We start from the raw sequence: 25,713 nt of genomic DNA on the forward strand, positions 1-25,713 counted from the left end.
TGCTTGACAAAGCCAAAAGAGAAAAAATTGCATATTGGAATAGACTGCTACGCAGTATAGGTATTCCGTTTATTATAGGTGTTGTGATGATGTGTATTTAATGTAGCATAGTAAAATGTGATAATCTTCGTTTGTGATTAACAAAGTTAAACTAGATATATTAAACCATTACGTTTTTTTTTCTGTCAAAAAGGCCAAAGCATATGTTATTTCAGATGCTCGCTTTGTCAAATATTTCACATCAACAGACCAAGTCGAATTATATTCAGTAACCCGAGAAATCCCAATTTGTTGACAATTACGAAGCAAAAAGTCTCTAAAGATGCCATTCGGGCAGAATTCTTGATATATATAGTGTGGAACTGTGGATAAAAATCAGCAACATAGGTTACATATAAATTGTCTTGAGACGCGAACTTGAAAATGCTTTTGTAGTTGCAGTATGGAGATATCTTTAGACCGTAATATTAAGAAGTAAACAAGTCACAACTAAACTAGGATTAAAGTTATTTAACCATCAGTTTTCTGTATGAGGCAATATTTTTTCTTTTAATGAAAGTCAATGGCTCGGAAGGAAACGATGTAATTCGTTAATCAATATCATAAGTTTAAACTTAAAGATTTTATTCCTTTTAAAAATATAAATAAGTTATCAACACACACATAATACATGTAAGAGCTTATTGTACTCATGACACAGTAAATGAATAAGATACACGTTTACAGCTCCAGTAAGGTCAAAGTATTAGTAGTACTCTGACGAGTTAGCAAGTATCACCTAAGTGACAGTCATTACACCTTCATGGTTGACTGTGGAATAATTAGCGACGTAAGCTAAGGTCAGAGTATCAATTGACAAGAGCAGACCATATGTGAATATATGGTCAACAGACATCATTAATACCAACTAGGAAGTCCACATATTCATTTCAATTTCGTTGTAAACTACGCAATTTCGAAATGGAACACTATTGTCCATATTCTCTTTGAAGAGTCCAGCAGGCCAGACACGATTGTTATTCCGGCATCGTGATGTACTATAACAAGTTGAACTCTGATGGTGATGTTTCAACAACAGGTTATTTCGTATGTAACATTCTTTTGCAGTAAATATTCTTCAATGTGATCGTCATCAACATAATATAAACCTTAGTGACCGTAATTATTGCTTTCATCTTTAACTCGAAGAACCCAGAAAGGGACTGAACATAACGATGTTAAATTATAGTGGTGAAATCTTACCAATTGACAAATACAGAGACAATAAAAAGTCATGACATTCCTATTTTTGATTTCAACACGTACTTTCAACAACTGCAATATGTAACGTGGTTTACCTAATGCAAATGGTCGCTCATCGGTTTCAAACTGTGCGCTAAGTCTCAGAAAGTGTAAAAATCTTGTACCTGTGCAACATCTGTAGGACAGGAGAGAGGGGTGAAGTAATATACAAGAAATGTTAATTGATAATATTGTATTATTTTGTTATATGTACTGACATTATTAATACTTATTGTTGTAGAGCATGAGCTTCAATTGGAAGTCTAAACATATGTGTAGAGAAGGGCAGGGGACTGAGCCATCTACCCCTTCCAGCGAGTGGGACATATTATCGTCTAACGAACTCCATTTGAGGGAATCGATTAAATAGGCAGTAAACGTTGTAATTTTGGCTGATTTTCAAGGTCTGGTGGAGGCAAACATGTCTTAACTTATACCACTGCTAAGAGATATGCGGATCGTCGAATAAACTTAGGTAAGTGGATAGACGTAGGAAGCGGAACGAGGGGATTGGTATCTTTATTATCATTCTCCGTGCCTAAGATGTAATGAAGAGTCTTCCTCTACACTCGTTATTGGTTGACAGCTCTCTAGACGTTTAGTCCCTAGACATCGATGATGTTGATTTTATTATTTATTAGACAACTGGCCAAACTTGTCTTGCGTGTCACAACTAAAACATGAGGAAGAACATTTCTAGAACACATCACCACAAACTATAATTGAGAGATTTGATTTTAGATTAAACATGAAGCAATGTAAAAGCTACTTCCTACACATTCTTCTACTTAGTTGCTCAAAAAATATGTTACTTGATGTATAATAATTTACCTGATATGGTTTTGGCGATGATATTGAAACCATTATAGTGTTGATTAGAAAGAGTTGCCTTGTAGTACCTAAAAATCCCTATGCCTGGTATTTAACATACCAGTTGTACATCTTCCTGACTAAACTGAGGGAGACTCGGCGTCTAATCAGCTTCCATTTGAGATATAATTCCTTGCGTTTGAACTAATTCAGAACAAAAGATTCTTTACAATGTGGGAACAAAGCTGGAGGGCTTCACATAAATAAAACGGTTATTTTAAGCTACACAGTTCATTGATTAATTCATAATGTGATCAACATTTAAAAGGTCTATCTTGAGAGGTGGTCTGCATGCTGTCCATTTGCGTGGTTTCTTGATCTCCCTCTGCAGTGATGGTATATTTAAAAAACGACTATGTACATCAATTTTTGCTTGCATAATTTGAGGCTGATATTGGTTAACAAAGTATTGAAGGTCAAAAGTCTTAAGTGAAACGTTATAACTTTTAAATTATGTAATATTTGAAACGAATGTGCTGCTTGTTCGGTGTGATTTCATATTATCATTTTAATGCGTATTACCTACAGCTCTTTTCAAATATAGGATGTTTGGGTCAGTTGTGAATATAATATCACTTCTCAAACCTGTTCGTTTTGTAGAATTCATACCAACAATAGATTACCGTGCATCGAGTGATGAAACACAGAATACGTAGGAACCCCTGCAAAAGTGTCTGAAATAAATGACAGGCTCTTACAGAGATGGTACATATAATAAACGCCATCAAACAACATACAGGCTCCTACAGTGATGGTACATATACTTAACGCCATCAGACAACGGATATGCTTCTACAGTGATGGTACATATACTAAACGCCATCAAACAACAGACAGGCTTTTACAGTGATGGTACATATACTAAACGCCATCAAACAACAGACTGGCTCCTACAGTGATGGTACATATACTTAACGCCATCAGACAACGGATAGGCTCCTACAGTGATGGTACATATACTAAACACCATCAAACAACAGACAGGCTTTTACAGTGATGGTACATATACTAAACGCCATCAAACAACAGACACAATCATACAGTGATGGTACATATAATTAATGCCATCGAACAACAGACAGGCTTCTACACTGATGGTACATATAATAAACGCCATCAAACAACATACAGGCTTCTACAGTGATGGTACATATACTAAACGCCATCAAACAACAGGCAGGCTTCTACAGTGATGGTACATATAATAAACGCCATTAAACAACATACAGGCTCCTACAGTAATGGTACATCCAATAAACGCCATCGAGAAAGAACATAAGTAACACGTAATGTAAAGTATTATATGTATAGTGTTCTATCTTATTAATAGACTAACAAACAAAAGAACATAAATAACTCATAATGTGAGTCATTAGATGTATATTGTTTTATCCTACAACGTGAAAATCATAAAGATCAGGGTTCGGTCCAAAGTTTTGAAACGGAAATGTATATCAACAACGTAGCACAATATGAAGTTTCAACGGACATGCTTTTAACACGGTAGTGTTTACAGACTAACGCCAAACGCAATTCTCCAATAAAATGATATACTATAAAATCGTAAGTATGTTGAATGTTAACGAGGCTTGTGCGTGTAACTGGTTAGTATATAACATCAAATATATATTTTTTAAATAAGTATTCCTTTTGCAACTTTCTTCTCAATTATAGATGATCGTGCATCGAATAATAAATTGCAATAATTAGTTAATGTACACAAGTTTTGTATGGAGAATATACTGGTTGAAATACTCACTGATTCTCAACGTCAAAACGTGACTCTGCAGCAAAAATGGAGAGAGATTACTGATCAGTAAAAATCGAGCTCTATGATTATCTAATCTATAATATTTAATGCATCTCTTGATCGGTTTTTTTGGAGTCAATCATATATTACGACTTCAGTATCATGTGATATTTGTCACGTAGCACATACAAATAAGAAGCGTAAATGTTTGAACTTACTAATTTTATGACGATAGTAACCAAAGATGCATGCGAAAGACATCGTGAAGGAAGCTGCACATGTTACTATGATTAAGAGCAACATCGTCACACCGGATATATTTCGGTCTTTGTCCTGCCGCATGGGAACTGTCGGATAATTAATATTATCCTTTTCGGAGGTATTTGTCCGGAAGCTACTGGCAGTACTATTGTGCTCAGTGTTATTTGTTTCGAAGGTCTTGCCACCTGTGGAGGAAGTGCCAACACCATGTGCAATATCACTCTAAAGTCATACTATGTATTTGACAATATTGCTGGTTTAAATGTAACAACCAATCACCGACTGTTTTTTGTTAAAGTGTCAGTAGTCCAGTAATGTTTTTTAATTTTTTTCCCAACATAACCCATATATAACCTTTCACTTTAATAAGGAGAAATAAATACCGGTGATTAAACTAACCCAAGTTTGATTTTCTGGTATTTTAAACATGATGATTTCTTTTCTTTCTAAGAGCGCTGATTTTCCACAAATAAAGATAACATAAGCCGCAATTGCTCCGCAAATTATAGCGAAGGAGGGAACATAGTCGATAACTAACCATAAGCATTGCATTTTGACTATCGGCATGAAATATCATCTGCTAAAAATTAGAAATAATCTCCCTCTGCAGAAGGTGGCTAGCCATAATGTTTACTACTTTCGTCGAATGGAAAGGTTAGGACGTTCCTAACTGCAACTCGTAGTAGTTTGAAAATGAGCTACAAGGTATTTTGAAACTATGTGATTGTCATCATCGATGGAATCTGCTTGAATGAGGACTGCAAGAGTCACTGGCGATACAACAGAACTTACTTAAAAGAACACTCTTTGACGTGTGAAATGAAGCACTAATATATCAACTTTTATAAGCCTGGGTGTATTCACTACAGAGTAAGATATTTGGATTTATTACATGAAAAAAGTAACAATAACTTTTAAAGATTGTTTCTTAACCTTCCCCCACAAAGGATAATGGATTTTATGCCACAGAATGACATTGTTAATAGTTTTTGACGTATAGTAATACAATGCTACCTTCAAGTGCTATTATAGATTTTAATGTTCCCACCTTCATTTGATGCAGATGTATAATTTACTCCGTGACGAAGGGAAACGTTGGTGTTTGATATTTTATTTCAATTCTTCCAATGTGAATAATATTATTATAAACAACGTTATTTTGTTGGGAATGTTGTTTCTCTGCATTAAACCAGCCAAAGATCTTTCCGTCAATTTTGAACATCGGAGAGGAATAAGGTCTGATTTCGAAATGTTACATGATTCTGTACAGTTATTTAAGATGTGCAATAGATATTAACTCTAGCGAGCAATCTACAAAATGGAAACGCAGTCCCAATGATAGCCTCTCCCCTCCCCAAATGAATGTCCCCGTTGCCCGCCCAACATTTCCATTTAGTCACTTTTTGTCGTTAATGCCATTGATAGATGGGTTTTGTAGTCATAAATGTACGATAGCTACTCATAATCAATATAGGACCGTCGGTCATTGAGCGTTCTTCACGTTGTCACACAGTAATGTTGTTCAATTTTTAGTGAAGCAGCTTATCATTTCTTTATACTAAATAATCACTTTGTATTTAATGTTGATTTGTTGTTGCTTATTACTAGTGGGACAACAATATATATGTTTATTCAATGCCGCGGCCCTTGTCCGTTATTTCGCAGGTACGATTGACTGACAGCTCAGTTCTTTTCAAACAGTTTGCGCGACTTTCAATAGCTTCAAGGCTGGTAGCCTACTAATATTCGAAGCACCAAGTACTGTCAAGAATCTTGCTATTATGCATTAGACAAACAGGAAACGTATTTACATATTTAATACTGTTCATTAGAGTTTTTAAAATTTCCTTCCTGTACTCACCAAACTGGGAATTGAATTGATATCCTGCCCTTAATTGGGTAAGCCAGAGATTGTGATATGAGGGACTTTAGAGGTGTGAAATATATAGTATTACTCACCAAATGCAACCATACGTGGTTGTGTTTAAAATCTTTGCGAATCAAAATCTTAAAAGTAAAAGTTCAGAGTTTAATTTTTTACTACTGAATTCTCGTAGCGTTTTTTCTTGCCTCTTTGCATGGTTTGCTTGTTTTCCAATATACTCAGCAACTGTTCAAGCTGACATACAACTAACTTTTAAACTGGATTATTTTTGTGCACGCACCTCATGCAACCAACGTTATGTTACTCAAACTTGAAATATATTTTCGTCCAACCTACCTTCCACTTGTATCACGTATGGTATTTCTGGTCCATTTCCTTTGCAGGTAAAGTTTCCATTGTGACAAAGTGATACACTTTTAATATGTAGTGTGTTGTTCTCGTAAATTTCAACGGTGTCATTACATGGAAATTTGATATAAACAAAGTTTTCTATTATAAGTTGTCCATTGTGTAACCATCTGCCAATCTCTCCATCAGACAGTCAGTGTTCGATTTTTCCGGTATCGCATCGCAAAATGCGATCCAAAACGACAAACTTGCGAGACGTTTTCAAATCAGCATCGCACATTGTGCCGATTTGTGCGATACAAATTCCTAGTCAGATTTGGGAGCAAACACTCAAACCTTAACTTACGAACTGTCGATCACAATGTAGAAGTTATAACTTATTGAGTTTATACTCAATGTACAACTTATTCACTTGACCGAATAGCGAAAAAAAAAACCTGAAAAAATAATATCCTACCATAGTTAAGTGTAAAGCAAATAGCCTAACCACCTCGGCGGTTACGGATCTCACGTAACTAAAAGGTTCCTTGGCAACGTGCCAAAAAATGTTAACAAACAGGTGTTACACAGGGGATGAGCTCACAGTTGTTGGGAAGGTACCTGGGCAAATTCGCAGCACATGTACCGTGGTACAGTAGTTGGGTATAGGGTTAAACACTGCAGTTGTAAAAATGTACGCATAGTGCACGCTATTCATTGTTAGGCAGTCTAGAAACGGGGCTTTGCTGAACGTTGTTTGTTTCATAATATCGGAAGTTTTGTAAGTTGCACTTTTTAAAGATTGAAAGACAGATTAAATCTCTTTTCATTTTTTAACATAATATAGCTACTTTAACTTGTCATTTTAAAATTTTCATCAGTTTCGTGACAATTTAAATAAAAAAAGTTGTCAGTATTTTGCATCCTCAACTGCGAATTTTTTCATCGCCAGACATCGCCAAAAATGACAACAATTTTTGGGGGCTTTCGCCCCCAGGATCCCCACGAGGGGTTCTACCCCATGACCCCACCATAGCCCTAAGACGGGCCCCTGGACACCACGCCTTTATGCTCGCACGTTACGCGTGCTAGGCAGGCGAACACCGGTGGGAAATCGGCAGTGTGTTCGCGGGAAATTGAACAAGGTTTTCCAACACTGCTGAACTGTGCAGTTACTGTATGCATCATGTTCAAGGTTTTCACAGAGTCCTTTGAGGAAATGAATGGTTAGTACAGTGTATATATGCTGCACTAATGCTGTGTGTAGGCCAAGGTTCACGAAGGTCATTGGTTATATTCGCGCGCCGTAGACGGTTTTTAGATGTTACGGAGAGTCAGGTTTCCATGGATATTAATCGAAAATGAATCTGAGTTTAACTGACGCTAAAGAAATGGATCGTCTTGGGCAGATTAACAAATCATTGCAAGTATAAATAAGTACAGGTAGCTCTGCTGTTAAAAAGAAAAGTTCAATATCGGTTTGCTGTTATCGGCAATTAAGCAAAATTTTACCGATACCGGTATGCTGCCGATATTGCAAATATCGGCCGATACCGATATTGAAAACGATTATCGTAGCAACACTAGTATAAATAATAATAATAATAAACAAACATTTTCTAGTTAATACATTGATCGCCAACATTTGGTCCGTTTTGTGGTAATTTCAAAACTGCTATTCAATATTGGGGAACTGCTATGCAACAAAAATATTGTATAGCAATTGTCGAAATTTGTTGCTATGCAATTTTTTGGCCATAAGTCGAACACTGCAGACAGTGCACACGGAAGTTCAATGGATGATGAAATAGGTACGTAGCACACATGTGTGCAGTTGTCCAATACGGCAATTCTCGATGCAATTATACTGTAACTATTCAGAAAAACGAGCATGAAAATTCTCCAAAGATAAGTCGAGGATACAGTTAAAGTAGAATTAATCTTTGCCGCCATTGCTTGTGAATCCTCCACAAATCAAGGGATACCTTACTGGTGTCAGATTCATGTATTGAATGGGGCAGACATTTGTCGCTATCATCCCCGCTGTTGCTTTCTCGTTAGTCTTTCTCAGAATGAAGATGGCTTAAGCGTGTGTAGTGTCGTTTCCATGTGAAACTAATAGTGAAGGGTGCATGTAACAAAAGGGAATCCGTGCCTTCTTCTTTTTGACTTGTACATCGATCTTGACTTTTCGAGACAGCTATTTTGATTTAAAATGACGTATTTGCAGTCATTATTATTTCCTCATGCCATATCTGCCAAAAAGAAATGGGAAATTTTGCTGACAAAATGTATCGACAAAAAGATGAAGACTGACTCACAACATCTATAGTCCTCGACGTAACAGATTTACATAAATCTTATCCCATCAAAAAGGAAAAAAAAAACTTAAAATGTCCTAAGATAGATCCTTGTGGATCACCACATACAGTATTTCATCGCCTCTGAATGTACATTGTTGAAAGTTCTGAATTGTAGAATTTGAGAAATTCTTCCAGCCAGTCAAGACCGATGCCTCTATACCATTAGGAGATTAACAGAATTTGGTGGTCCATGGTATCAGACGCTTTCGAAAAATCTAAGAAGGCACCCACTGAAACCATGTTCTTATCCATAACATCGTACATACCATCCAAAGCATCCGTTAGAGTCAGCTCAGTTGAATGTCCTGTGGAAAATGGTATTGCACTTTGAACAAAATACCATGCGTACTAGTAAAACTGAAATATCGGTTAACTATTCTTTCGAATATCTTGAAGGAAAATCCTAATAAGACAGAAACTGGACAATTATTGTTGCAGCTTTTTTCAACAGGAATGACTTTGGCTATTTTTAATTGGTCGGAAACAATACCAGTATAGATAAATATAAATTAGTAATGTAAGCAAGGTGTTTAACAATTAAATTTATTTGTTTTCATTCATTATCAAAACCAGCAGAATTATTTCCTGCCAAAAACATATCAATTGATGAATGGTATGGAATTTTCTTATTCAACATGTAACAGTACAAGGAAGTATATACTTACAGATCTGCCAGTACTTCCAAAACTCCAAGAGTAAGGTGTATCGTAGGTATGGCTTCCACATATTCACCAGTCACCTTATACGCGTCAGCATACGACATGACACAATAAAGTGTTGAGCACTTCAGTAAGTGGATCAGATATTTGCTATCAGCAATGGTGACCATCCATATTGTTACATTGGTTCAAAACTAATGAAATATATCATAGAAGTTGTTAGGATTGTAACCGTATTATTTTTTAAACATGATCAAATGGATTTCAGTAAGCTCATGTTCATCGGCTCCTTGAATAAAAAAAAACACTTACGATTAGTGTTTGCTTGTACATCGATTACTATTGTTAATTGAAAAATTGAAAAAAAATTGAATACAACAGGACTCTTTAAAATGTTAACGGAGCTTTTGTTTACGAATTTTCACAGCATAAATTAGTATATTTCATTCTTACGGAGCTAATATCCTCTTCAAGGTATGGAAATTGTGTCAAATGCTGAACATCTATTTTAATCTCTTTAGTTCTTTACATTTATTCAAACATCACCGTGCTGCTGTAAACCCACCGCTGTGTTAAGTTCGATGTAGCCTACCCCTCTCAAGAAAAAATAGAACCACATCCTTCAATTAACGCATGCTGTCCTAATTCTAGCATACTGAAGCAATCAACACTGAACTAAAACACCGTCAAACTAATTAAACATTTTGTGCCTTGTTTGTACATAAAAAAGAAAAATACGTCCAAACTCTACCCTATTTTTTCCAAATAATATTGAAAATATCGAAAGATTCATTTTTTTGTCAACAACCAAATGTATCGTTCACCCATATCATTACACGTCCCAGAAAGGGAACACATGATTACACCAAGAAAGCCGAAAATTAAATCATTGAAACAACATATATGCTACAATAAAAATTATCTTAAAGCAGCAATATGCGTTGATTATCGAGATTTTCCAATACTAGGATACTATACCAATGACGTAAGCTAAGCTAACTGTAAAGTTTCAACTCAAACTATTCCCGGAAAGTGCAAAAAATATGACATTTTCTGATTTTCGCATTTTGAATCTTTGACTTCGATAGACTCCTCCCACTTATATGTACCTTGTGAATATGTATAACGGACAAGGAACTTTGAATAGCAAGGTAAATAATAAAAAAAAATCAGCTGAGGAGATGTACGTACTGCGCGAAGGGACAGTTGCGCCATATCTCATTGTATACGATGCCCTAAAAACACAAGAGAATTCGTCGCTCCGCGAAAATAAAACAGCAAGGATACATAACAGAGAAAGTCATGGAACCAGAAGAACCCAATCGGTACGTTACATTCGCGAGAACGATATTGTATCACTCTACTCGGTGTTACATAGGCTAGTTACTGTAGTACAATCAGACCTATTAGTTAGTTTAGTTTAGTAGAAAAAAGGATCAGGAGAGACACTTAAGTCCCCATCAAGGACCCTATAGAGAGAGGGAAAAAAATGAAGACACAAACACTCAGACCCGATTACAATGCTTAAAGTGCTTGTCCAAAGCATTCTTAAACCCATTGACACTACTTGCAAATACAACTTTCTCAGGCCAACCATTCCACTCATTCACAACCGTATTAGAAAAAAAAGTTATGCCGAATATTAATCCTATTATGTGACTTTTGGAGTTTAAGACAATGACCTCTGGTACAACTACTGTTAGCAAACATGAAAAAGTCGGTAAAGGATAAATTGTCGAAACCATACACAATCCTGAAAACCTGGATCAAGTCCCCACGTAACCTCCTAAGCTCCAGTGTGGTGAGATTCAACAGTTGTAACCGCCTATTATAAGGAACACTCTTTAAGGAACTAATCATCCTAGGAGCCCTCCTCTGGACCTTTTCAAGTACTTCCTTTTCCTTAGCAAAATATGGGTTCCAAGCCTGCACAGCATACTCCAGATGAGGCCTAACCAACTGCTTATAAAGCCTAACTACGATGTCCTCTTTCAAAAAACTAAAGTTCAAATCTTGATCATACCTAAAACCCTATTACCTCTTTTAGCAGCTTCAAGACAATGTTTGGAAGGTTGCAGCGATGAGTCAATGTAGATACCTAGGTCTCTTTCCACAGAGACCTCCTGTAACTCCACACCATGAAGAATGTATGTAAACTTTTGGTTACTACTACCAATGTGCATTACCTTGCAGTTATCAATATTAAAAAGCATTTGCCACCCCTGAGACAACATCTAGAAAGTAACTACCCTTCCTACTACTGGAACCATCTATCCAATTAATGTCAGGAAAATTAAAGTCGCCCATAATAACAACATCACCTTTAGCAGCCTTTCTAATTGTATCAAACAGCAAGACATCATTATCATCGCTGCTGTTAGGAGAACGGTAAACAACACCAACAGTGATAACATCACTGGACTTCTTGGAGTTGTCTGTGAACAACTCGCACCAGACAGAATTTACAAAAGACCCTTGCAACTGAGATTTCTCTACACTTACAATGTCATCTCTAACATACAGTGAAACTCCCATGACGAGTATCCCTTCTGTCCTGACGATACACAACATACCCCGGGTGAGAAACCTCAGCACTATCAATGTCCTCCCTTAACCAAGATTCGGTGATACCAAACACATCAGGTTTCAGATCCTCAAATAGCACAGTAAATTCAGCAATTTTTTTACGAATACTTCTAGCATTGGTAAAGACAATCTTCAGCTTATCCCTGAAACTATGTACCTTAGCATGCCCCCTAAAGTTAGATCTATGATTATCACTTCCCTTGCTTTCAAAACGCGTATAATCGCCTCCACTAGGAACATAATCCTTATCCAAATTTATTAGCTAAGTGCAACCCATCCCTGGCGAACAAATCCCTTCTACCCTGGAAAGATGACCACATGTCAACAAATGTGAAGCCGAAATCAGTACACAGAATACGCAATAAACCATTCAAAGTCACAATCTTATCTGACTGAACCTTGTTGTCGAATCTTGGCAATAGACTACATATGACAACTTTAGCCCGAGTTGATGCTAGTCGACACATCAATTCGTGATACCTAGAGTGAATAATAATTTGTGACTCCTTCTGCACATTATTGGTGCCTGCCTGGACCACAACAACCTCTTCATCTGACACGATTTTGTTAACCCTTTTACTGACATCCTGGATTTTAGCACCTGGCAAACATACCCTGACCCTTTTTGCTTTATCCGCCCCGCAGAACTCTACATACCGTACTAATGAATCCCCACACAATACCATCCTTCCTTTCGATTTCTCCCGTCCCCACTGACAGCTCTTTACAACCACACTTCCTTCGTCTATCACATCACAATCACCACGCACTTCGTCCACTACTAGCCACTCACTATTTCCCTCCTGGGAGACTTCATTCCCATCACCAACATCACTCAACTCCTCCACAGGTAACACGTCGAATCCATTACAAGTTGGAACATCCTCGCAAAAATCCCTTTCAATCACTGCACTACTTACAGTCCTACTATTCCCGACTTCCGTCCATTCACAACAACAGCTATTTAATAGCTCCTCTAATTCCTTAAATTTCACACACTTATCGCAAACAAACACAATAGCTTTACAAAAACATGCAGAATGACAGGAACAGACAATAAATAACGAATACACTAAGGCACAGAAAAACCTGCGAACACAGAAAATCGATACTCACGATTAGCAGCTTAGGCTCAACAGAGACTATACACTGAACGATAGGATACACTGACGCTACAGACCTACCACCACGGACAGCACTGAAACAAGGCAGAAAACAGCACAGATTAAACACAAAAACATGCAGAATGACAGGAACAGACAATAAATAAAGAATACACTAAGGCACAGAAAAACCTGCGAACACAGAAAATGGATACTCACGATTAGCAGCTTAGGCTCAACAGAGACTATACACTGGACGATAGGATACACTGACGCTACAGACCTAAAACCAGGGACAGCACTGAAACAAGACAGAAAACAGCACAGATTGAACACAAAAAACATGCAGAATGACAGGAACAGACAATAATAACTCCAAATAAACAACAAAACGAATTACAAGGTGTATGATGAAAAAAAAACGATCACAGAAAGGAAAGAATTTAAAGAGCTCCGAAAAGTACGTGTGTACGCTTCAACGAACATTACAATTGTGTGCGACTTACATTGGTTAGGCCTGAATAACGTTATGTACACGCTGTGCATTGTGCACTAAAAGCAATGTAGCTATGAGTTTAGTGCAATGGGCGCCGTTAGTTTCCGTACCCGTTAGTTTCCTCTCTTGAAAAACCTTAATTACCTCCTCTAACAACATGGGAGAAAATAACGTTTTTCAGGAGAGCTAAGTAACGTCTCTCAAGGGAATGCAATAAGGCATATTGACTAGGCCATGTGGAGATTTAAGTAGTGCTTTGTAGCAAGGGATTACCATGCCAATGAATAAGTCTATTTTTAGCGCCAAGTCATACATAGACATCTTTTCACTGATTGGTTGAATTTGAATAGGCGGTTTTGTAGAGCTGCCTGTGATAAATACTAACTGATTCGATGTGTCAGGGAGACACTTATCTCAGAATCATATAAAAGCCTTAATTATTTGCTAATTAACGTTCGCTGTGGGGAAAAAAGTATAAGAAAGTCTTAGTTTTGTCTTTTGTGATTGTATTATGTAAAAGCTTGATAGACACGGAAAAATTGAGGAAAAACGGTTACTCAACGCAAAATGCTGCTTTAAATGTAAAAAAAAACAAAAAACACATGAAATAATGTAAAGGAAACAAAAAATTAAAAACAGAAATATTCAAACATGTTCACAAAAGTATAAATGAGGTGTGATTACACCAACAAATATAATCAATCAAAATCATCTAAAATGAAGAAAAACCCCCAAAAACATGAAATTATGGAAACGGAAACGGAAAATTAAACACCAAAATATATATAAATGGAAATAGCCAGTCAAAGTTTCGAAGATAGATTTCTCACGTAAGTTAAGAGCTTCAAACAGTACCATAGTTCGTCTTGACAAGGTTCCACATGACTTTGTTTTGAATGCAGTGTATGTTGAAATATTGTCCAAGTGAAGCTTTACAAAGTCAGTTGACTCACATTTTACATAGCTCAGTACCCAGGTTCGTCTTGACAAGGTTCCACATGACTTTGTTTTGAATGCACTGTATGTTGAAATATTGTCCAAGTGGAGCTTTACAAAGTCAGTTGACTCACATCTTACATAGCTCAGTACCCAGGTTCGTCTTGACAAGGTTCCACATGACTTTGTTTTGAATGTGATCCACACTCAAAGTGTATGTTGAAATATTGTCCAAGTGGAGCTTTACAAAGTCAGTTGACTCACATCTTACATAGCTCAGTACCCAGGTTCGTCTTGACAAGGTTCCACATGACTTTGTTTTGAATGCGGTGTATGTTGGAATATTGTCCAAGTGAAACTTTACAACGACCTTTGACTTAAATCTTGCATAGCTCTACCGGTTTCAGCCAATGTTTCTATCTAAAGAAGAAAGACCAATAATAAATATAAAAAATCAATAAGAAACAATACTGGTCATTTTTGGCGACATATTTGTCTTACTCTAGAGAACAAATTACGATGCTATCCACACTCAAAGTTATTTTTAAATCCAATTGAGAATTAACGTCTAGAGTTGATAAAGACAACGCAAACAAGATAAGGTCGACCTTACTTTATTGATTCAAACTTCTGCATATACCACCAGTGTACATAATCCAGTTAGTAAGGGCGAACGAACGAAGGCTGGGAGAAGCTATTTATCGTTTATGGATTGTCTTGTTTCAAATGTGTGTTAGATGTTCTTACCACTTGCACGATTTAATTTGTTATTGTTATTTGTTATTAAACATGTGTTCCTTTCTGACTCTTCCAGAAGTCTGATAGAAACAGTAATACGACGGCATAACAATGTAAGGTTCGATGTGTTATCATACTAACCTCTCTGTAATATCATTTCTGTAGTCTGATAAAGTAAAATGAGGGATACACATATAACAATTAATACTGATAAATAACCTTGGGTTGAGGCGAGTAATTTAACAAAAATGTAAGGGTTAGTAAACCTCAACAATTTTTAACATTTCTGATATGTGATAACCCATCATTTTTACTGCAAGAGATCCATTCCTCCCGGCTACAGGAATACCTTCTTTTAATGATCCCACAGAACTCATTGACATTAAAGTCATCACATGGATACAAAGTTATATCAAATTAAAACAAACGAGTGTGACATAAACAACGGTTGATAAGAAAAAGTCTATGTCAATATATTATCATGTAATTGTTTGCACACAAAAAGAAGTTTGTATCTGTCCTTTGTTTTGGTTTGCACTTGTGACTTACCTCGCTCTCTGATGCTTCTGGTTGCCGCTGTGGTGGTTGTCGTGGACATCTTCGCTGCCGCTTAAGATTTACCATCAGACCTACATTAATAGCTAGGGAAGACAACAGTGGCTGCTTGATAAACTTTATTTACTGTGATTTAAGCTTCGTTAAGTTAACAAGAAATTCTATACCAATTATAAGCTTTACGTTTAGAGTAATGATTTTTCTTTAGAAATTCCCAAAATATTTTCTAAACTGTTGAAAACAAAGGTTAGCTCAGCCACTAAAAAGCCGTATTAAGAGTTTACCAGGTTCTTTTTCCTACATAAAGCCTGTGTATGATAGTATGCTCTTTCTGATTGTAATAACATCAAATAATAAAAGCAACTTTCGTCGCCAGAAAGGCGCTGTTAATGTTCTCCGCGATTTGTAAATTTGTTTTGAATTTCTTGCTCGCATTGCAATTTCTTCACTCTGTTTCAACGTAAGTTACACATAGTTTATGTTTGAAGAAAAAAGAAGAGCCAACCCAAGAAATATTTAATATTAATGACACCTTCAAAACTATGAAATTTGAATGAGTGTGACAAAGGTTTTTTTCATGTTGTTATCTATCAATACGGTCTTAGTGTAAATTCGTTCACAGATATTTTCAGCTTTTTTTTATATCTGAAAATCATTTATTTTTACGGATGATTTGGATAGAATATAAAGATGCCTTATGATTGTGATTCATGTTACCTTCGCAAACATTAGGACAGTCATTACAAGAATGGGAGGGAGCATGTAACGATCTCTCCGCTGATACATGCGTCGCTGGCAAGTGAATCAGTAAGGCACATGATGAGAAAACATGTCATCGTGTGTTTGAGCATTCTGCACAACGACGAAAAGCAACATGTATGAGAATGTTTTCTGACATGAAAGATTCATGTAGAGAACATCGTTGATTGTATTTTCAACCAGCCAGAATTCTCTAGTTTAGAATGTTGTATTGGGCCATCTCCAGACTCATTAAAAGAGGGTTCAAATTTTGGAAAACTTAAATAAACAATGTCTGAATACGTTTTTCTCACTAATTATTTACTCACTGTGTTAGATTATCATATTGCAGTATATATGTTCACAGCAAGATGGAATGCGTTTTGTCTTCCGGTTTTGTTTCCTCTGAAAATCCGGGAGATACAACGTCCTGCACACTTACATCGTCAGTAATTGAAACTAATTCACTAAATTATTTTTTTGACTTTTATATTCACACGTACAAAATATTGGCATTGGATAATATTCACTAAATCATTGTACTCCTGGTTAAATTCTGACACATAAACGAAAGCTAATGATCGCAAAAAGCAAAAATACAAATCAGATTGAAAACAGTGTTGTACAGAATGTGCTTAGTTGTAAAAATTTTTTCTAAAACAAGTCATGGTGTATTGCCTTTTGTTCATCTTACCTGAGATGATAATCAAAACGATCAGTAAGGTGACTGACCAGATCATTAACACCGCTCTGCCGTCAGACTTACAACCCTCTCTAACGTTGGCTGGTGATGTTGTATCGGATGTTGTGTTATCTGTATGAATAAAACAACGACAATATAACATGAGAAAATGCGAAATGTTTGCCCAACTTAAGTAATTATATCAGCAACAATAAATGCTAACCGTTGCAACAAGGGACAAACCAATATTTGTTTATACTGTTAAACTTGTTGTTCAAAACTGGACTAACGTGATTGAATACAAGTTTGGGTAAAATTAGCCCAATCATTCGGAAACATGCTTAGTGGCATATGCCCATACTTCCAATTTGTTATTTGTTGTTCATATTTCAAGAGGTGCGTTTATTGCATTGTGTCAATAAATTGACCAAACAGGTTTAAACGAAAAGTTATGGTAACCAAAGACAGACGATCTCTTCACGTTCAGAAGACAATAATCACTCATCCATACCTTTACGATAGTATGAATCACATTCATATACTAAATCAGCTTGTCCTCAAGACGACCATTAGAGTAGCTATGTAAAGTCCAGTACTGCCTGTTAAATTTGATATATGAAGACCAATTGCTTAGTCTATAATTTCAGTAAAAATTGACTACAAGACTGTCACTTAATTTAAGAGCAATAAGGTCCACATTCGACTCCATATCCATAATATTAATCCATTAACGTCTTCATAGCTATCATGAAAACTATGTGCTTTTTGAAGGTACTATGTGTTTTTTTGAAACAGTGTCATTGCGTAACTGTTGTTCCCGTTTTACCCATTTATACAGGTGTGAGATCGTTTCACACGTGCTAAGGAATGACCAATGAATTGGCAATACTCGGAGAGAAGCAATTTAATTAACTAATACATGGGGGTAACAAGATCAGATTGCAAAATATTAATAGCCTCAAAACTCAAAACAAAAATACACCAACATAAATACTGCAAAACATTTTAATGTGTAGGTGCACTTTGAAATGACTATACAGTAATGAATCATTTGGACTTTAAGAAAGCATGACGTGTACGGAACTAGAGTGACTGGAATCTTACCTCCGGGAAGGAATAAAGTCAGTCTCGAACTTAGCTTGAACATATTCTCATGCTGACTTCTTATTTTACATTCGAGGTCAATACTGTCCAAGGAAGGGTGATTTACGTGGTATCGTGAGAGTAAGGTCACAGTAAATGTGTCTCCGTGGCAATCAACTGTCGTCCACTGATCGGAAAATGTGATGTAAGGATTCATGTCTTCTGCAGCTGTTTTCCATTCAAGACTGACACTTGGGCGGACGTTTCGTACCGAACATTTAAGTGTGCCATCACGATCACCCTCAGACTGACAACAGCATGTACTGCTGCAGTCTTCAACCACCAAGTTTGAAGGTAGAACTAGAAGGTAGTGAAGAAATCATTGCTGAAAATTGTAATTAATATTTCCTCAATGTTTTATCACACCTGTAAATATAGTTCATGTAGAGAGAGCATAATGAAAGCGCATTTATGCTATTAACTTGGTCGTTAGTTGAGTTGTCAAAATTATAGTTAGAATTAAAATTCTAATTAATTTATATGAAAGTTTTTAAAAATGGTTTCGTTTTCAGAGACAGTGCTTACATAATTGTCCGGTAATTTCTGTTGCAACACCGAATTAAGAGCTAGTTTCATAAAACATTATTTTTCATAAGACCAATAACTAAGGATTAGCAAATTCCGTTTAACATTGATTTATAACATTTATTAACTTATTTTGATTATATTTTTGTCTTGAAATAACTTAAAGTCAATGCAGAACCTGATTTGCAGGAAATAACAATATTTAAGTTAAAACAATGTAATTTCGTTCGGAGAGGACTTGAATTTATTTGTGCCTGTTGAAGTAAAAGTGAAAAGAATAGAACACATTTTGAGGTTAATAAATGTTTTCCTACTCACCGTACATGAAAACGTTGTAGGCTTCCGAACCAGATGAAGCACCGTTGCCATAGTTGCATACATAAATACCTTCATGCTTAACTTGAGCTTGAAGTAAAGTAAGAGAACCGATCATCGATATATCAAAATCCGAAGTAGTGATTTTCTTATTACTCGATTGCAGGTAATTAGCATAGCCAATTACCTCTTCATGAGCGTTCCATTTCTTCCACACGAGAAAAACGTTCCTCTTTTTAGCACAATGTAACACGACCCTAGAGTTTAGTTGGAAATATTTGATTTTCAATGAACGGGGAGGATCACGATTGACGACCTCAACCAACGCAGTTACTTCATTATGAAGGACTACTTTTGGAGGCTCAACAGCTTGACATTTGAGTAAACTTAAACTGCTGGAGTTGAAAGCTGCAAACGTGGTATTTGCATAAGTTGTTATCAAAGCTGTTTTTGATGATACTGAAAAGTTAGACGGAATGACAGTATCGCCATTCACTGTCTTCCTAAACCATATTAAGTCCACTGCCGGTCGTGCATCTTGCACGTAGCACTGAAGATCGAAAGGTTCATTTTCTGATAAGAAACAGAAGCTTTCATCCGGGTCACAACCTTTGATGAAAGGATACTTCTGACTCGGTGTCACTACAAAAAATACAAAATAAACAAATTTCTGTAACAGATTTATACATATGTGGTTTAAGCATTCATCGAAGACGAATGATCCTGAATGTCTCATTACAAATATAACAATTGAGGGTTAGTCTTCTTTATTCTTTATTATTGCATTCACAAGTCTTAACACTGAAAATTGATCTTGACTCAATATAAGTAAACATTTTCAAGAGAGCAACCTTCTTCATTGTCGGCAGTGTAATAGGAGAGACCTAGATATAAATAGATATCTGATTTTCATAAATATTTCTGGTTTGGAGTAGGGGTTGGACACAATTTTTGCATTTCCTGTTCATGCGACCCCTTATTTGGTTTTCTTTGCTTTATGGCGTTCCCTATCAATGTTTTCCAACTACAAAGTGTAGTCTTAATTATAACATATCGCTCGACTTTGCGGTAGGTCTTCCAAAACCATGGCGTCTAGGGAAAGTATAATGCCTCAACAAATCACCTACCAATCACAACTACTCGTACAGTGTACGGTCCTTGTATATCCGCTTCTTCCGATTCCATCCAAAATACTCGGAAACTTTGGTCGTGCTGCAAAGTGACGTTGTTGATGACCAATGAACCGTTGGGGTAAATATCAAATTCTCCTGCTTGATACCCACTATCTGCCTTTTTACCTTCTCGGTAAGATATGAATGGGCGGGAAACCTTTGTTTGCGAAGAGTTGTACCAGTATACACCAAAACTATTTTCATCAACGCTGCAATGAACGACTCCTTCTTTTCCAATTTCAAGATATCGCAAATTCTCACACGGTTGCCCATTGGTTTTACTGATAAAGAGGGACACTGTCATGTTGATGAAATACCAAGAAAAGGAAATGTGAGCACAAAATTGTCATCATCACCATTACTACCACCACCATCATCACCATCATCCTCAAAACATCATCATCATAATCATCATCACCACCATCACCATCACCATCACCATCACCATCACCATCACCATCACCAACAAACAGCAAGTTGTTGCAGAAATCCTTAACGAGAATTAACACTGGAATGAACCCATTTTTTTCAGCAGAATATTGGTGAGGAACACCAATGGTGTGACCTGTCCTCTCTTGGTAGTCTTAATTTTCTTACGCATATGTTGTGAAGTCTGCAAGTTAGGAGAGGAAAGTTGCTTAAGTCCTAAGGATAGCTAAAGGGGATTACAAAGCTGGGATTACTGTGTATGTAAAGACTTGCTAATAGGATTAAAGGATATAGCTTAGGATGAGGAGAGGGGTTACGGGCAGTTGGACTGTGCCTTGTGTGAGGTGAGGAGCCAAGGTATTAGGAAGAGACGAAAAAAAGAGAGAAGCGCAAGGGTGTGTGGGAAGATAGCGAGGATAGTGTTGCAAGGAAGCAGAGGTTTAATGGAGAATTGATGTTAGTTAATTGTGAAAAGAAGCAGTGAAGTTATGTGGAGTCTGAAAAATAAAGGAAGAAAAGCAACGAATGACACTGCCTTGAACTTATTACCCCACACTACGTTACAGCATATTATGAAAATAAAATACATTAATACTTATCCCTTATTTGCCTGTTTTCGAATGTATCAGGACTCCGAGGTAGTCTACAAACTTTCGCCCCTTGTCAGGTTTTTACCTACCATAAAGCACGACGACGTTGAAGATCAAAACCCGATGACGTTTGTCGTTTTCTTGTAAAATTTCCAGATACGATTGCGCAGACGGAAGGAACAAAAATATGTACATTGAGGACAAATGAGTGAAAAGAAAATTTCGAATAAAACAAACAATGCAAAGTTTCTGGACAACTTGGATAAACGGTGGTCCGAGGGGGGGGGGTCAGAGGAACATGCAGAGTAAGATAGAGAAGGCGATGGAGGTTAATGGATTGTATTAGAATGGCTTAAACCTTAGCTAAAATGACGACAATAAATCCGATGAAATGGAATGACTTCACTTTAATGCAAAAAACGCCTTGAGACTCTTTACCTACAGTGAGAGGTCTACGGTTAAAGTCATTGAAATGAGATGAAACTATATTACTAATCATGATGAACGTATTCGTTCACACAAGAGAGAAAGGTGCCGGTTCCTTACAATCATAAGGTCTCCGGTTCGAGTCTCTCCAAAATTAATGTATGTCGTCCAGTTACAGAGTTGTTGACAATTGACAATTGACAATCATAAACGTTAAATATGAATGTAAGAGACTGACTTCGGCTTTGATAAGCCATTGAGGCTTCTTCGCGACTTCCTACTTGCAAGAGGATCTAAAATACATACATACATACATACATGTGATGACCATCTCGAGTATTGCGGGTCATCAGTCTCAAATCGTGGGGGGTCGACATATACCGATTTAAATCGACATATACCATTTTTCTTCGACTTATACCAGTTTCTAGCAGCTTAAAATGACTTTTACCGATTAAAATGAACATATCATCGATTTAAACCGGTAGATGTCGATTTAACTTGACTTATAACAGTTTAATTCGACAGGTCATCTATTTAAATCGATATATACCAATTTAAATCGATGTATGTAATTTATATTATTTATATATTAAATTGGTATATGTCGGTTTCAATCGGTATATGTTGGTTTCAATCGATATATGTCGATTCCCCACGATTTGAGACTGATGGCCCGCCATACTCGAGGTACAATTGTGATTTACGAGCTGCATGTAATAACTCCCGTGAAAGATTTGTCCATTCACCACACAGTTGATTTATGACCCAGGCATATACTATTATTAATTGGATGCGAGTTCCATGACAATAAGCGAGTTCAGAGTTTGCATTGCGCAATGGAGGTCAAGAGGTCAAATAAGAATACTCTCGTTGCGACGAGAGTTGTATGCTAGCGTACCCACGTTAACTTAATGAGCACTTACAGTAAACATTAGAAATCGCATAATTTACGTCTAAATTTACTCTGTTTTTTCGCTTTGGGATGGATATTCCTACAAGTTTGGAAGAGTTTAAACTTTGGAAAGTTGACAGACTGAAGGAATTTTTAAAGAAACGAAAGTTGAAGATGAATGGCCGGAAAGAAGAGTTGGTTGCTTTAGCGTATGCTGCCGTTCAGATGAACATTGCTGAAGTTAATAAAGCAGATGCGCGAAATGAAAAGGCAGATGACTACGCATCGGTACTTCAGGTTGAAGGAAAGACCATGCCCGATCCTCTTCGGATTTACCACTTGCATGGGAAGGCGAAATTGAAATGAAAAAATGGCCGCCTTGCATGTACATTGATATTGCGCATTATTTTACCAGTATTGATAACATTGAACTGAAGCAAAGACTGATGACGGACTATAAAGATGGTAAAGTCTTCAGCTATTTAGAGTCTGGGTGGCTCAGGGAAATATTTTACAATGCCATTTCTGCCGAGTCAAGGTTGTGCTTTCTAAAGGCAGAGTGTACACCATCGCAGCGTATTAATAATATTCCTTGGAATAACCCCTGGAAATTCCCCCCACCCACTATTATTTTGTATAATGTTCTTCTCCAAATAAAATAAATATTTTTTTTTTTTTTCGAACAAATTGAACCCACCCTATAAGAGGACAAACAAAAACGAATGACAGCGAATGACCGAATGACAATTGACTTTGTACAGGGTTAATTATCATTCGCGAATGACAGCGAATGACAGCGAATGACAACGAATAACAACGAAGGACGGTGGTGAGTGGATATAAGAGGGATAAGAGAGAAGAGGTCCCACCTTTATGATCAGTCTGGGAAAAGAACCTCCGCCAGGGAGGCGACCGTCCCCTTGCCCTGGGGGGGGGGTAATAAAAACAATAATTTTTATACAGCAACAATTTTTTTCAATTCCCCTAAGTTCACGGGGTAAAATCCCACAGGACAAGTCAAACATCTTGCTCAAGAATTTACCGAAAACACCGGTCACAGTCGCAAAATGTCAACTCGAATTTTTGCGATTTAAACCCTCAATACCCGGTTCAAGCAAATGTCTGTGCTGTCATTTACTTTCATTCGTTTTAGTCAACGCAATTTTTTAGTGTGTAGGCCTACAACATATTGTCATTCGTTATGTGTAACGTAATTGTCATTCGTTTTTAGTAACACCCCCTACAAGTAGTAGGAATATGCCAAGAATAAGACTAAGCTTATTTTTAATCACGCATAAAAATGAAGAGAACTAATATTTCTTAACATGAAAAACCATGTAGTTGCAACTACAAGATACCAATGCCTCTACTATGCAGTGTTCGTTGATGGACGTAAAAGCAACGAGTATGAGGATAGGTTATGTAGGCCTATTTAGATCTACAGTTCTGTCAGTGTCACTGTTAGTATTTTAGACTCGAGTTGCTTACGATATTCTCTAAAAAACAGTTCAGGCTCATAATGACAAACAAAAGGGCAAAATAGTTTGTTCCATGCTATATTTTAAATTCATTTCCGAAAATTATCAGTTAGAACTTCCGCGAAGCATTAAGACACCCGCAACCACGTAAGGTCGCGTAACCCATACGAAGGATACAGTCACATATACTCCTTTTCCCCGTTCGTAGGCCTATATCAGACTAACTATTTCACGTGCGATACGGACCTGTGTTCCATTATATTCAATATTATTATGAAGTAGTTTCAGTCAATTTATACACGTTTTTAAGTCGTAAACACACCGAAATATGCACTAGAAATAAATTCCGAATGTCGCAGTAACCCATTCTTAGTGCGATTATCGTTATGAAGAGCTGTCATTGTTTACGTTTTCCGAGGATTCAATTCTCAGTTGACCTGACCCCAAGTGAGAATCGGGCATGCGCACTCGTAACTCTGAACTCGCTTATTATAGGTCCTGCAATTGTTAGTTTACCATGTTTGCACACCCACAATAACCTTACCAGCAAGTTACACAGGACCATTTTGGTAACACACTATTGTGGGTAGAGGAGTGTATGCACAACATATCGTGGTAACACTTTACGCCATCTAACAGCAACGTAGAAATAAAGGAAATCAATTGGCAAATACGAGAATTAAATGTGGATGGAAAGCACGGTACGAGATCATGTAAGGGTTCGTTCAGTTTTGGGAAATATTATTATAAAACGTTTTTATTAGCTTTCTTTTTCGATTTTGAGAGAACGTTTGTGTTTCAAAGTATGCAGGAAATGTACTCAAAGGCAAATCATCATAGACAGCAATTTCTTTTTATAGCAAATGTACTATGGTTAGTGTTAACATCGTTGATAGGTGTCTTTCAACTCGTCAGCAAATTGATATACTTTCCAGTATGTAGGTACTACGCAGAGCCAAATGACTTAATGTTCCAAGCTCCATCTGTATGGTTGATTGTGTTTGCCTTGTATACCGAAACCATTTTCATATTAAGTTCTTTCCTCCCCATGTGTAAGGAGAAAAAACTATTTCGCGTTGAGATGTTTTTCTCCTTGATATGCAGAGAAACACGTTTCACTGCACAACAGAAATACTCTTCGGGAGCGGTTTGTGTATATATTAATATAAATATATATATATATATATATATATATATATATATATATATATATATATATATATATATAATAGTATAATTTTTTTTATTTCTGGCCACATGGTGAAGAATCCCTTAGATCTTTCGTTGAACATGTAAATTCTTTTTATGAAAGTATTAGATTTTCTGTCACAGTTTTTCAACAACAAATCTCATTTCTATATGTTCATGTCAAGGTGTTCAAGTTCCTTTAACCACTTCGGTCTATTGTAAGCCCACTGATATTAACATGTATTAACATTTTGTTAGTTTTCACCCACGTACTCTCAAGAATTATATTGTTTACAGCCAATGCCTTAGGCTCAAACACGCT

The 25,713-nt window shown here is 36.7% G+C and overlaps 2 protein-coding genes across 14 annotated transcripts in view; one reads left to right on the top strand and one right to left on the bottom strand.

Annotated features, from left to right (window-relative positions):
• LOC139975801 (uncharacterized) overlaps positions 1-25,713 on the top strand; it is a 218,521-nt gene that overhangs the window by 17,976 nt on the left and 174,832 nt on the right. The window lies entirely within an intron of this gene.
• The window catches only part of LOC139975797 (uncharacterized), a 32,347-nt gene that overhangs the window by 4,862 nt on the left and 1,772 nt on the right, over positions 1-25,713 (bottom strand). The window contains exons 1-13 of one of the 13 annotated variants that reach the window (XM_071983986.1): positions 21,494-24,725; positions 20,341-20,682; positions 19,217-19,855; positions 18,335-18,673; positions 17,243-17,362; positions 15,805-15,896; positions 13,305-14,937; positions 13,099-13,180; positions 9,403-9,590; positions 9,004-9,042; positions 4,120-8,629; positions 2,113-3,935; positions 1,338-1,417 (exon numbers count right to left, since the gene is read on the bottom strand). In XM_071983986.1, the coding sequence (XP_071840087.1) occupies positions 14,878-14,937; positions 15,805-15,896; positions 17,243-17,362; positions 18,335-18,673; positions 19,217-19,855; positions 20,341-20,682; positions 21,494-21,599 (1,698 nt within the window). In that variant the 5' untranslated portion in view covers positions 21,600-24,725 and the 3' untranslated portion in view covers positions 1,338-1,417; positions 2,113-3,935; positions 4,120-8,629; ... (2 more) ...; positions 13,099-13,180; positions 13,305-14,877. Of the gene's footprint in view, positions 1-1,337; positions 1,418-2,112; positions 3,936-4,119; positions 8,630-9,003; positions 9,043-9,078; positions 14,938-15,396; positions 15,422-15,804; positions 15,897-17,242; positions 17,363-18,334; positions 18,674-19,216; positions 19,856-20,340; positions 20,683-21,493; positions 24,727-25,713 lie in introns of those variants that run through there. The other 12 variants (XM_071983991.1, XM_071983980.1, XM_071983985.1 and 9 more) reach the window with 12 other exon arrangements.

This window comes from Apostichopus japonicus, chromosome 11 (genome assembly GCF_037975245.1).
Source record: "Apostichopus japonicus isolate 1M-3 chromosome 11, ASM3797524v1, whole genome shotgun sequence".
NCBI classification, from domain to species: Eukaryota; Metazoa; Echinodermata; class Holothuroidea; order Aspidochirotida; family Stichopodidae; genus Apostichopus; species Apostichopus japonicus.